At 49.4% G+C, this 13,040-nt stretch overlaps 1 protein-coding gene across 2 annotated transcripts in view; it reads right to left on the bottom strand.

The window, feature by feature from the left end:
* Positions 1–490: 490 nt before the first annotated feature.
* STX2 (syntaxin 2) overlaps positions 491–13,040 on the bottom strand; it is a 49,059-nt gene continuing 36,509 nt past the window's right edge. The window contains exons 9-11 of one of the 2 annotated variants that reach the window (XM_036823487.1): positions 9,132–9,242; positions 6,890–7,015; positions 491–2,642 (exon numbers count right to left, since the gene is read on the bottom strand). In XM_036823487.1, coding sequence (XP_036679382.1) covers positions 6,935–7,015; positions 9,132–9,242 — 192 coding nt within the window. In that variant the 3' untranslated portion in view covers positions 491–2,642; positions 6,890–6,934. The remainder of the gene's footprint in view (positions 2,643–6,889; positions 7,016–9,131; positions 9,243–13,040) is intronic. The other variant, XM_036823488.1, reaches the window with a different exon arrangement.

Raw genomic sequence — 13,040 nt, 5'->3', positions numbered from 1 at the left:
GGGTCGGGGTCCCCCTCCATAGGCTGACGTGCTCCAGGACTAGCTTATTTTTCTTCCTTTTTTTATATTCTGGATTTTGAACATCACTTTCCAACACGGTTAGAATTCAGTAAGGGTTATGGATCAAGGAAATTCCACCTAATAAGAAAAACTGAAAGAGGATTAAGGAAAGTATAGAGGATAAATAACTCAGAATATGGGGGGGAGGGGTTCGCCCTGTTAATAAATGTTAATAATGAGAACCTGTCAAATTGGCATAAGCCAATTTGTCAAAGCCAAAACCCCTGAATTGGCAGTTGTTGTCAATAGCAAGAATTCAGGTGGGTTCCTTAATATGTCCTGCTGATATCTGAGACACGAACACAGAAGCTTGTAATAATAACAACAATAATAAATAAAACAATCAAAAACACCTAAAATTATTAACTCACATTATATCATTACACATAACAATGGCCAGAGGTGATTTTCATAGTAGAACAATTTATTAATGGATATGCAATAAAATATCTCCCCAAAAATCTTTTCAGAAATGAACACAAGGCAGAAAGTAAATATTTCTTTTTTGGTTCTCTGAGATTTTTTTTTAATGTAAACATGAAATATTTGAAGAAATGATAAAAAGTAACAAATGAACCTGTATAAGTATTTTTAAAAATCTGATTTCAAATAGGTACATGAGGCTTAGACATACAAAATGTGTTACCTGATGGATGACTTAAACACCTAAGTACAAATCAAAAAGCACTTCCATATCTTCAACTATAAAACACAGATTCAGTAAGTACTTCAAATCCAGAAAGAATGTCTTGAAAAAATACAGTAAGAATTATTATGAGAGGTGGGGACGAAAAAGACTTAACGAAGGGAAAAGTGGGACACGGGGGGAGCACAAAGTTCCTCCGCACAGGGACATAATCATACAGACAAATGTTTGGATGTACAAAAGTTACATTAATACAAGCACGAGCTCTAGATATTTAAATATCCTTCAGGACAGGTCACACCTTCAACTTAAGCACAAATCAGGGAGCATGTCCCACTGACAGGCTTTTTAAAGATTTAAGAAATATATATGCTAGAGCCAGGATACTCCTATAGGAATTCTGACTACACAGTGATGACCAGCAAGTAAATAAAATGCATAAATACAGACTTAAGCCTAAGCTAAGCAGTTAGATGTATAAAGTATGAATGAGTGAAATTCATAATTGTACTGAATAAGGAACACAGTTTCTAAACGGTCCGATATAATTCACACTTACAGTTTGCAATCAAGCGTATCTATATTAGTTTTCAAGCCAATGTTAAAATACAGTCATGTGCTTACACAATCACATACAGAAGTAACAAGAGTTAACTATAGTTTGAGTATCCTTCACATATTCATTTAAAATTTTGACGAGGTGCTATCTCATAGATGTCCATTCACTAGTAAGATTTCATACATTTTACAGTCTAAAAATAAAGCATATTATACTAAAAATAATGAGTAATAAAAATGTTAATTATCATAGATTCCTGTAAACTTTGGGAATTAACTTTTAAAGTTCAGCAGAAGAGTAGGTACTGAACAAGAACATTTAGGTGATCTGTACAACGGTTGAAATTTAAAAGAATTACTTAATGTCTGGGAATAATCCCCTTGAGTTTAAAATTTGGTTTTATCACCATCTTAAATTGAGACTTTATTAGTGTAAACAGGGAATCACAAACCTTATGAATAAAAGAAGAGACCATTGTCTTTACAGTGCAGTAACTAATTTATTATCTTGGGTAATGAAGCAGCTAGAAATGGAGCTGAGTACAATAATCGAGCTTTTCCCGCAGGGTGTTGGGTGCATTTAAACCTTATAAATCAATTTTAACAGAAGGCACTAGAAGGGCTTTTTGGGGAACCTTGCAACCAATGTCTTCTAGGCCGATGGCAGACTCTGTAAACAACTGTGCAAAAATGGCTCTAATATCATGAACCTTCCTATTTCTTTTAAAAGGCAATAGTTAATATATAAAATTGGAGTAAATTAAGATGTTAATATATTAAACAATTTATAAACATTTAAAATTATAGATATCTTACAAAACAGCTCTGTGATAATAAAAATAATTTTTGCAAACATAAACACAAATTAAACACAGTACAAAAACATCTCAATCAGCATGTTAGCTGGGAGAGGGAAGAAAGTCTTAGACCTCACATCTAATAGCTTCATAACATAAGACATTCCTAATTAAATCTCACATTTTTAACACTGAAATATAAAAAAAATTGAAAATTTCAATAATTCCTTATTCTAAAGCCACTGAAAGCAGTTTCACGTTGTTAATTTTTTGTGGTGTGTTATGCAGAGTCCAAGGATGTTTGGGTTAACTCATCACATCCATTCTGCTTTTCTCACCAAACAATACATTCTGTTGCGTTTTCTCCTTGAATTCACTAATAAAAAGTCAGCACTCAATGCCACGTGTCACAATGTCTAGGATTCATTCATGAAATGGGAGGAGGCTCATTTGCTGCAGGTGTGGTCTGACTCCAAGGATCAACGGCTCTTGGGACATGGTTGCTATGACAATGTTGTTGCTAGGATAATTCCAAGGATCACAAGCAAAATAACTACGCAAATAATAATGAACATCATTTTCTGCAAGATAAAGAAAAACATTTATTAATTTGCAAGATATCAAAGGAAAGAAATCACTAACGTCATTTCCTAACAAAATTCTCCTGGAATTTGAGATGGTTTAAAATACAAGCCCATCATCAAGAAAGAACCCCTACAGGTCATAGAAAAGGGAGGGGTGGGGAAGGAAAGTTCCAGAGGCAAAGCACTAAGTTATAGACACATGTATATTAAATGAATTTAATAACTTAAAATACGTATTATTAAGACAACAACTATTTACTCCTGGAGGTAAAAGGCAATGTCTACTTGACACCCTGTGGGGTCTTCATAAACACGTTCTATTGATCACAAGAAAATCCCAAACAGTTATTTCTTGGATGCGTTGTACATCTTTTTAAAACTTTAAATGGATTTATTTCTCACTTGCTGAAAAAAATCTTATTTATACATTTTTTTACATTGAGGTATGATGCAAGTAAGAAATCAACAAGCCATTAACTCGGTCTTCTGCTGCGTCCACGGCCCAGAGCAAGGCAATATAACATTTAACTTTTTGCTTTCAATTAACAAGCACCCTTGCACAGCTGAAAAGCTAAACAACCTTTGGCTTAAGAAATCTAGTCTCTCCAGGAAACCCGTCTGCGGGAGAACAGGCGGAATTCACAAAGATGAAAGGCACACCACGCTGTCTGACTCCGAGTTCTCTTTGTAAACAGCAGAGATTCATGATTTTAAATTCCGAACTCATGGCACACTTTCATCTGAGAAATCACAGCTGCTCAAACTGGTCAGCTCTGCATCAGTATTAGCCTGCCAAGAGCGCCGTCAGTTACTGCATGAAGATGAGCAGAGCCGGGCCCCTCAGTAAACTTCCACGTCAATCACGCAGAACCCCGGGATCGCTGCCTTCAGGACATCACGCCCTCAGACTTCCTGTTACTGGTTAACATTACGTGCATTTCCTGGAAAGCCAGGACTTGGTCCCGACCATCCTCGCGGCCTCCTCACGTGTCTCCCGGGGAGCCTCTCTCAGCACCTTTCTAGACACACCTTTTTCCTTCAGCCTGTCACCCCTCCCTTCCCACTGGCATCACCCTTCGGCTCCAGAACCTGCTCCACGTGCCCCTGTCAACCTCACTGCACCCAACCACCTCGGAGAACCAGGGGGCTCTGATTCTCACGGCCGCGTCTCTGGGTAGCACGGATGTGCGTGCCAGCTTCCACCCCTGGCTTTCAGCGGTGCTCTCCCGAACTCCACGATGGCTGAGCTCCTGAACCCTCAATGCCATAGATTTAATGACCATTCTTGCCCAATAACCTGCTCACAACTCAAGCCAAATGCCTGGACTTCTCTTTGGTGGCCCACGCACACCCCTGGGAGTCAAGCCACCACCTACTACACGTAAATCCCGGGCCACGTGCCCTCTTAGCAGTGTCGTTGGATAGAAAACCCGGCACCCCGCCCCCGCTGCAGGGCTCCAGGGAGTAGGATTCCCTCCACACGGTGTCTACAGGCCCAGAGGAGGGCTGTGCTGAACTACTTGCTGAAAGAATAGTTTTTCAAAAGTATATAATTAAAGACACCAACCACTGCATTTGTATTAAAAAAAAAAAAACCTGCTGGTGTGCTCTCTGATGTGTTTCTTATTAGTAAGCATTGTTTTGTGTTCATTTGTGCTTAAAGGCACAAAAGTACACCACCGGCCGGCCAGGCCCAGGGCACAGAGCAAGCCCAGGGCTCCCAGGGAACCCTGCTGGGGAGGAGCCTGCCGTCGATCTACGCATCCAATCTAAAATTAAGTTTACCTTTAGTGGAAGCACATCCAACTAGCCATGTGATGGCCACTAGGAAAAGCTAAGAAAATACATAGTTCATAAAAAGTTATAAAAATAGTTTTTAAATACCATTATCATTAATGAAGGAAAATCACATATACCACTTTTTCAGCAGACGTAATAGGAAAGCACGGAAGGATACATAACCTCCTGCCTGAGGAAAAGGGGAGCCTTCCTTCCGCCTTCCTTCCTGCCTTCCTTCCTGCCTTCCTTCCGCCTTCCTTCCTTCCTCCTTCCTGCCTTCCTTCCGCCTTCCTTCCTTCCTTCCTTCCTGCCTTCCTTCCTTCCTTCCTGCCTTCCTTCCTTCCTTCCGCCTTCCTTCCTGCCTTCCTTCCGCCTTCCTTCCTTCCTTCCTTCCTTCCTTCCTTCCGCCTTCCTTCCTTCCTTCCGCCTTCCTTCCTTCCTTCCTTCCTGCCTTCCTTCCTTCCTTCCTGCCTTCCTTCCTTCCTTCCTTCCGCCTTCCTTCCTTCCTTCCGCCTTCCTTCCTTCCTTCCTGCCTTCCTTCCTTCCTGCCTTCCTGCCTTCCTTCCTTCCTGCCTTCCTTCCTTCCTTCCTGCCTTCCTTCCTTCCTTCCGCCTTCCTTCCTTCTTTCCTTCCTTCCTGCCTTCCACCTTCCTTCCTTCTTTCCTTCCTTCCTTCCTTCCTTCCTGCCTTCCTTCCTTCCCTCCTTCCTTCCTTCCTTCCTGCCTTCCTTCCTTCCTTCCTTCCGCCTTCCTTCCTTCCTTCCTTCCTGCCTTCCTTCCTTCCTTCCTGCCTGCCTGCCTTCCTTCCTTCCTGCCTTCCTTCCCTCCTTCCTTCCTTCCTTCCGCCTTCCTTCCTTCCTTCCTTCCTGCCTTCCTTCCTTCTGCCTTCCTTCCTTCCTTCCTTCCTGCCTTCCTTCCTTCCTTCCTTCCTTCCTTCCTTCCTTCCGCCTTCCTTCCTTCCCTCCTTCCTTCCTTCCTTCCTTCCCTCCTTCCTTCCTTCCTTCCTTCCCGCCTTCCTTCCTTCCCTCCTTCCTTCCTTCCGCCTTCCTTCCCTCCTTCCTTCCTTCCTTCCTTCCGCCTTCCTTCCTTCCTTCCTTCCGCCTTCCTTCCTTCCTTCCTTCCCTCCTTCCTTCCTTCCTTCCTTCCTCCTTCCTTCCTTCCTTCTTTCCTTCCTTCCTTCCTTCCTTCTTTCCTTCCTTCCTTCCTTCCGCCTTCCTTCCTTCCTTCCTTCCTGCCTGCCTGCCTTCCTTCCTTCCTTCCTTCCTTCCTGCCTTCCTTCCTTCCTTCCTTCCTGCCTGCCTTCCTTCCTTCCTTCCTTCCTTCTGCCTCCGCAACAATGGATCGCTAACAAAGGCAACATCCCAGAGCTTCTAACGGGAACTACCTCGAGTGCAAGGTGGTGGCTATGTGACGCTGGGACGGAACTGCACGAGACCCTCGCCTGTGGTGGGTCCTCAGCGCACAGACGCTCACGTCGGGAAACTCCTCGCCTTCTCTGTAAGGAAGTGCCAAGTGTCTACCAAGCCAGCAGCTGCTTTCACGATAAAATAATGAATTCATCAATGACTGCTTGTCACAATCTAGATATAATTTTTTTTTTAGATATAATTTTAATCACAATGATCATGCCAAACAAACGTTTTAATATAAATAACTGGTATGTCCAAATTTAATACACCAGGCAGCATTCTAACTTAAGAGTTAACGCAAGAAGGATGATTCCAAATGCATAAAAAACAACGGGGGAAAAACACAAAATCTACTGAAGTTTGGAGAGGGGTGATTCTCATAAACAAAAATAAAGATACTCTAAATAAAGAACTGAATATCTTTTGTATTCCAAATCCTTTAGTTAAGAATTAACAGGCACGCTCACTCAGCACAAGTCTTCTCTTTAATGCGGTCACATTTAAAACAAACTAGACGCTGACAAATGGAAACAAGTGAGACGAAGTCTTTTAATTCCAGAGCGTTCTTCACAGCTCTCGTTCCATTCCCTCTAATTCCACAGTAAAATGATGAGCAAATAAATAGAGTTCACACAGCAACTTTCGGCTGTTGCACTTATTGAAGAGTTAAAACTTAAGAGAGAAATTACACATTACATTTTAGTTTTTTAATTGAGAAGTCATCCTCACTGCTAAGGTTATTCCACTAATGAAGGGCTCCTTTAAGAAGAGGGCATCCTCCTGGACCAAAAACCGAAGACTGGAGAGTCAGGGGCTGCCGCCCGCGCCGTCACATTTAGTAACAGAGGCGAACCCAGCCGAGGCTTCGAAACCAACAGGGAGGCGACCCTGGTTTAGCAATGAACGGCCGCCCAGCCTCAGCTTGCTCTCAGCACAGAAGTCAGGCAAACGCTCCACTGGCAGCCTTTTATTGCTTTCCAGTATTTTTTAATTGGGCAAGCACCACTATTAGCTAATTGGGCGAGTGAGTAAGCAGATTAGTTGATTAGTTACTTACTGCCGCGCCGGCAGAGAGGCATGCACGCTGACGTAATCCACCGCATCATTTGCCAACTGATAAACCAATAATTAGCGCAATCACAGCCACCAGAACCAGTGACACGGCAACAATTATCCACTTTTTCTGTCAAAGAAAAGCAAGCCGATTATATTGTGGTTAATTCCACACCGCCGTGTTAGAAGACATCATTCATTTAAAATCAAAGAATCTATCGGAATTCGTTTTAAAATCTAAGTTATGGGACATCGATTAATTCTGCTTGACAACTTTCAGTTCTCATAAAGAGGGGTTTTTAATTTAATGAGGTCAGAGTACTTGGAGATAAACTGTTATAGAACTTGAAATATTAGGTTTCATCAACGAGAAAGCTGCAGGACCACATTCTTTTGGTAAATGTCTGATGGAGTGAGACACACAGCTGATTTGTTTTCACGTATACAGAGCTACGTAGCCGGGTCAGTGGACCCAGACATCAGTTACCTGTGTATTAAGCCGCTACACTCTTTCCTTTCTTGTCTGTTTGTTACTGGCCCTTAAGTCCTTCACTGGCCCTGCCACACCGTATAAAACAAACCACACTCCACTAGTGCCGTCTGGTCTCTCAGGGGCTAACTCAGCTGCCCCGGGAATGGAACCAGGACCCCAGGAGAGGGGAGGGACGGCCAACATCTCCACAACCACGCACCGACCAGCAGAGGGAGACGCTGAACAAGCTGCGTGTGGTTTCAGATGCCAGGGGGAGTCGGAGAGATGGTGATGATTTTTGAAACAAACATCACGTTCCGACCAGTGGCCACTCCGGGTAACGCACCGCTCCCAGCCACCTGCCAGAACGAGGCTGGCTCTGCCGGTGCAGGATAAGATGCACCCCCCGACCACCTTTTATCTCTGTGAAACCAGGGAACTTCTCACGGAAAATTTCGCTGGACTGACGTGCTGTTTAGGTCATGGAGAAAGGAAGGGAACTGCCCTTTTTTAACGATTTTTTTTAAGTGAAAGTCCATTTCGTGCCTGGACCAGCCAAAGCACCTCACACGCGGACCTCGTCACCTCACTTTATTTTTTTTAAACATCTTTATTGGAGTATAATTGCTTTACAATGGTGTTTTAGTTTCTGCTTTATAACAAAGTGAATCAGTTACACATATACGTATGTTCCCATATCTCTTCCCTCTTGCTTTACTTTAAAGCTCAATATTTCAAAAGGTGGTAACACAGAATTATGTAAGAAACCATGTCTTACGTCTCAAAGATAATTAACACTCAGATATTCCCAAGAAAAAGCAGGGTGAGATGCTTTGCAGGCTGACATTAAAGCCCAGACATGCATCTTATTTGAGAACGTCCATGGGCCATTGTTACGAGTGAATCCGTGCTCAGAATCTGACTATCTTTCCTGAACGTTTTGAAACTCCCTCTTTACAAGGAGTTTTTGAAACTCCCTTTTTTGCCGTCACATTGGAAACCTCCCCCTGACTGGCACTGAGAAAGGCATCGTAAACCCAACAGCCGTCTTCCAGCAGGTGGGAGGGTGACAGGCCCTGAAAGCACGGGTTTGGTGCTCCGTGTTGCTCCTTTCCACACTGGAGAGAAAGGGACCAGGAAGTAATGGGTGAGGTCACACAATGAGACACACAGTTTTCCAGTCCCTGAATCAGAACTTAATTCTGTAGTTTCGCTGTTCTCTTAGAAGAGCTTTCACTCACACACGACACACGTTAAGATTCAGATAAAGATACTAAAACTCGTTTACAAAGCTTCAGTGCGAGTGCTACATAACATCTTAGGTCCACGGTCTCAAATAATTCTCTTCTTTCCTCCAAACCAACGGATTAGCAAATAACGTAAACAAAGAATAAAGTGTTCACTGCATAAAATGTGTAACCAATGGTTTTTAGAACTTCCAGTCCCATGAGTTTTGTTATGTCCCTCCAAATAATGACCCGAGAAACAGAGAACTCTGGAATTGGAACCCGTGCAACTGAGAAAAGCAGAGAGACCGACTTTGGCTGCAAAGGGTTTTCATTACTTAAAACCAACAGGGTTCACAGTCAACATAACTTATCTGATAAACTTCAAAAGTTTTAGCAAAAAGAATTACTTCAGTTTTCAAATGAAACATTAATGTAAGAAGTTTACATTTCTTGGAATACCTCTTAAGTAGGCTTGCATCAATGTATGCACACTCAAAACCAAACCCAGAGAAAAACGCACTTTAATTCTTCAAGGCCAAACTCACCCTTCTTGCTTTGCTTTGATATTTAATAGCTTTTTTCGTTTCTTCTTTAGCATGTTCTACATAGTCTGTGGCATTCATAACGTTTTTTTCTATGTTGTTGATCATTTCACCCTTAAAACAGAAAGTTTCAAACTTAGAAGGTACTTCCAAATGACTTAATTGTGTATCTTAAGACAGCCACAGAGCAGCAGTAAAGTTTCCACAGGAACATAATGTGCATGTAATGGACACAGAATTTTTTTTCACACTTACAAAAAGACGAGACCAATTATAAATGTACAATATACAGAATAATCAAAAGCTAACTTGCATTATAAAAAGAACTAAATGGGATGGGCAACAACGCTGATAACTGAAGGCATATCACGTACACTCTGAGATATGCTTTAACATGAGACCACTCTTTAAAGATGGGTGCAGTGAACGGGAGGCGGCTAGCTTTAGGCTAAGCGAATGTTTACTATTAGGCACATACATACGGTGGGCAAACAATGGCATCTTTTCTAATGGGTAGAAAATTGCTGCAATTTCTTCAAAATACAGTAAACCAGAAATAGCTTACGTTGGCCACTACGTTGACTAAATTAATGAGCAAAAACGTAAAGTGAGGTGAATCCAGTGAAATGTTAGGTGACAAAACACATTACCTGGTCTTCTGTCCACCAGCAGACGTAATCTGTAGCAGTGAGTGGGGTAAAGCATTGAAGAATGACGTACAATTAACTTACTCATTCACACATTTAAACTTACTAGTAAGTTTTGACTAAACATATATGTTGAATTAGACGAGCCAATATAATGCAGCACTAACAGACTTCTAAAAGGAAGCAATGGAACAAAGCTAAGAATACATCGATTTTTCTAATGGCGATTCATACATCTGGCATAGAACAACCCTAACTAAAAGTCCAAGGCACTCTAAAATCTCCAGTAATAACAAAACTAATCACTGACTGTTCTTGTTGTCTAACTGGTTTCCTTCCTGAAAAGAGGAAGCTGGGAGCAGCCAGACCCCCAGCTCGCGCCTCCTGCACCGTGAGCGGCACGGGCCCTCCCGTCAGAGGGGTGAGCTCGCCCCGTCCCCGCCCTGCACCGTGAGCGGCACGGGCCCTCCCGTCAGAGGAGTGAGCTTGCCCCGTCCCCACCCTGCACCGTGAGCGGCACGGGCCCTCCCGTCAGAGGGGTGAGCTCGCCCCGTCCCCGCCCTGCACCGTGAGCGGCACGGGCCCTCCCGTCAGAGGAGTGAGCTTGCCCCGTCCCCACCCTGCACCGTGAGCGGCACGGGCCCTCCCGTCAGAAGGGGTGAACTTGCCCCGTCCCCACCCTGCACCGTGAGCGGCACGGGCCCTCCCGTCAGAGGGGTGAGCTCGCCCCGTCCCCACCCTGCACCGTGAGCGGCACGGGCCCTCCCGTCAGAGGGGTGAGCTCGCCCCGTCCCCACCCTGCACCGTGAGCGGCACGGGCCCTCCCGTCAGAGGGGTGAGCTCGCCCCGTCCCCACCCTGCACCGTGAGCGGCACGGGCCCTCCCGTCAGAGGGGTGAGCTTGCCCCGTCCCCACCCTGCACCGTGAGCGGCACGGGCCCTCCCGTCAGAGGGGTGAGCTTGCCCCGTCCCCACCCTGCACCGTGAGCGGCACGGGCCCTCCCGTCAGAGGGGTGAGCTTGCCCCGTCCCCACCCTGCACCGTGAGCGGCACGGGCCCTCCCGTCAGAGGGGTGAGCTTGCCCCGTCCCCACCCTGCACCGTGAGCGGCACGGGCCCTCCCGTCAGAGGGGGTGAGCTCGCCCCGTCCCCACCCTGCACCGTGAGCGGCACGGGCCCTCCCGTCAGAGGGGTGAGCTCGCCCCGTCCCCACCCTGCACCGTGAGCGGCACGGGCCCTCCCGTCAGAGGGGTGAGCTCGCCCCGTCCCCACCCTGCACCGTGAGCGGCACGGGCCCTCCCGTCATAGGGGTGAGCTCGCCCCGTCCCCACCCTGCACCGTGAGCGGCACGGGCCCTCCCGTCAGAGGGGTGAGCTCGCCCCGTCCCCGCCCTGCACCGTGAGCGGCACGGGCCCTCCCGTCAGAGGGGTGAGCTCGCCCCGTCCCCCCCCTGCACCGTGAGCGGCACGGGCCCTCCCGTCAGAGGGGTGAGCTCGCCCCGTCCCCACCCTGCACCGTGAGCGGCACGGGCCCTCCCGTCAGAGGGGTGAGCTTGCCCCGTCCCCACCCTGCACCGTGAGCGGCACGGGCCCTCCCGTCAGAGGGGGTGAGCTTGCCCCGTCCCCACCCTGCACCGTGAGCGGCACGGACCCTCCCGTCAGAGGGGGTGAACTTGCCCCGTCCCCACCCTGCACCGTGAGCGGCACGGGCCCTCCCGTCAGAGGGGGGAGCTTGCCCCGTCCCCACCCTGCACCGTGAGCGGCACGGGCCCTCCCGTCAGAGGGGTGAGCTTGCCCCGTCCCCACCCTGCACCGTGAGCGGCACGGGCCCTCCCGTCAGAGGGGTGAGCTTGCCCCGTCCCCACCCTGCACCGTGAGCGGCACGGGCCCTCCCGTCAGAGGGGTGAGCTTGCCCCGTCCCCGCCCTGCACCGTGAGCGGCACGGGCCCTCCCGTCAGAGGGGTGAGCTTGCCCCGTCCCCACCCTGCACCGTGAGCGGCACGGGCCCTCCCGTCAGAGGGGTGAACTTGCCCCGTCCCCACCCTGCACCGTGAGCGGCACGGGCCCTCCCGTCAGAAGGGGTGAGCTTGCCCCGTCCCCACCCTGCACCGTGAGCGGCACGGGCCCTCCCGTCAGAGGGGGTGAGCTCGCCCCGTCCCCGCCCTGCACCGTGAGCGGCACGGGCCCTCCCGTCAGAGGGGTGAGCTTGCCCCGTCCCCACCCTGCACCGTGAGCGGCACGGGCCCTCCCGTCAGAAGGGGTGAGCTTGCCCCGTCCCCACCCTGCACCGTGAGCGGCACGGGCCCTCCCGTCAGAGGGGTGAGCTCGCCCCGTCCCCACCCTGCACCGTGAGCGGCACGGGCCCTCCCGTCAGAGGGGTGAGCTTGCCCCGTCCCCACCCTGCACCGTGAGCGGCACGGGCCCTCCCGTCAGAGGGGTGAGCTCGCCCCGTCCCCACCCTGCACCGTGAGCGGCACGGGCCCTCCCGTCAGAGGGGTGAGCTTGCCCCGTCCCCACCCTGCACCGTGAGCGGCACGGGCCCTCCCGTCAGAGGGGTGAACTTGCCCCGTCCCCACCCTGCACCGTGAGCGGCACGGGCCCTCCCGTCAGAAGGGGGGAACTTGCCCCGTCCCCACCCTGCACCGTGAGCGGCACGGGCCCTCCCGTCAGAGGGGTGAGCTCGCCCCGTCCCCACCCTGCACCGTGAGCGGCACGGGCCCTCCCGTCAGAGGGGTGAGCTTGCCCCGTCCCCACCCTGCACCGTGAGCGGCACGGGCCCTCCCGTCAGAGGGGTGAGCTTGCCCCGTCCCCGCCCTGCACCGTGAGCGGCACGGGCCCTCCCGTCAGAGGGGTGAGCTCGCCCCGTCCCCACCCTGCACCGTGAGCGGCACGGGCCCTCCCGTCAGAGGGGTGAGCTTGCCCCGTCCCCAGCCCTGCACCGTGAGCGGCACGGGCCCTCCCGTCAGAGGGGTGAGCTTGCCCCGTCCCCACCCTGCACCGTGAGCGGCACGGGCCCTCCCGTCAGAGGGGTGAACTTGCCCCGTCCCCCCCCTGCACCGTGAGCGGCACGGGCCCTCCCGTCAGAAGGGGTGAGCTTGCCCCGTCCCCACCCTGCACCGTGAGCGGCACGGGCCCTCCCGTCAGAGGGGGTGAGCTCGCCCCGTCCCCGCCCTGCACCGTGAGCGGCACGGGCCCTCCCGTCAGAGGGGTGAGCTCGCCCCGTCCCCACCCTGCACCGTGAGCGGCACGGGCCCTCCCGTCAGAAGGG

Source organism: Balaenoptera musculus, chromosome 14, assembly GCF_009873245.2.
Source record: "Balaenoptera musculus isolate JJ_BM4_2016_0621 chromosome 14, mBalMus1.pri.v3, whole genome shotgun sequence".
NCBI lineage: Eukaryota > Metazoa > Chordata > Mammalia > Artiodactyla > Balaenopteridae > Balaenoptera > Balaenoptera musculus.
This window is presented reverse-complemented; position numbering and strand designations above follow the sequence as displayed.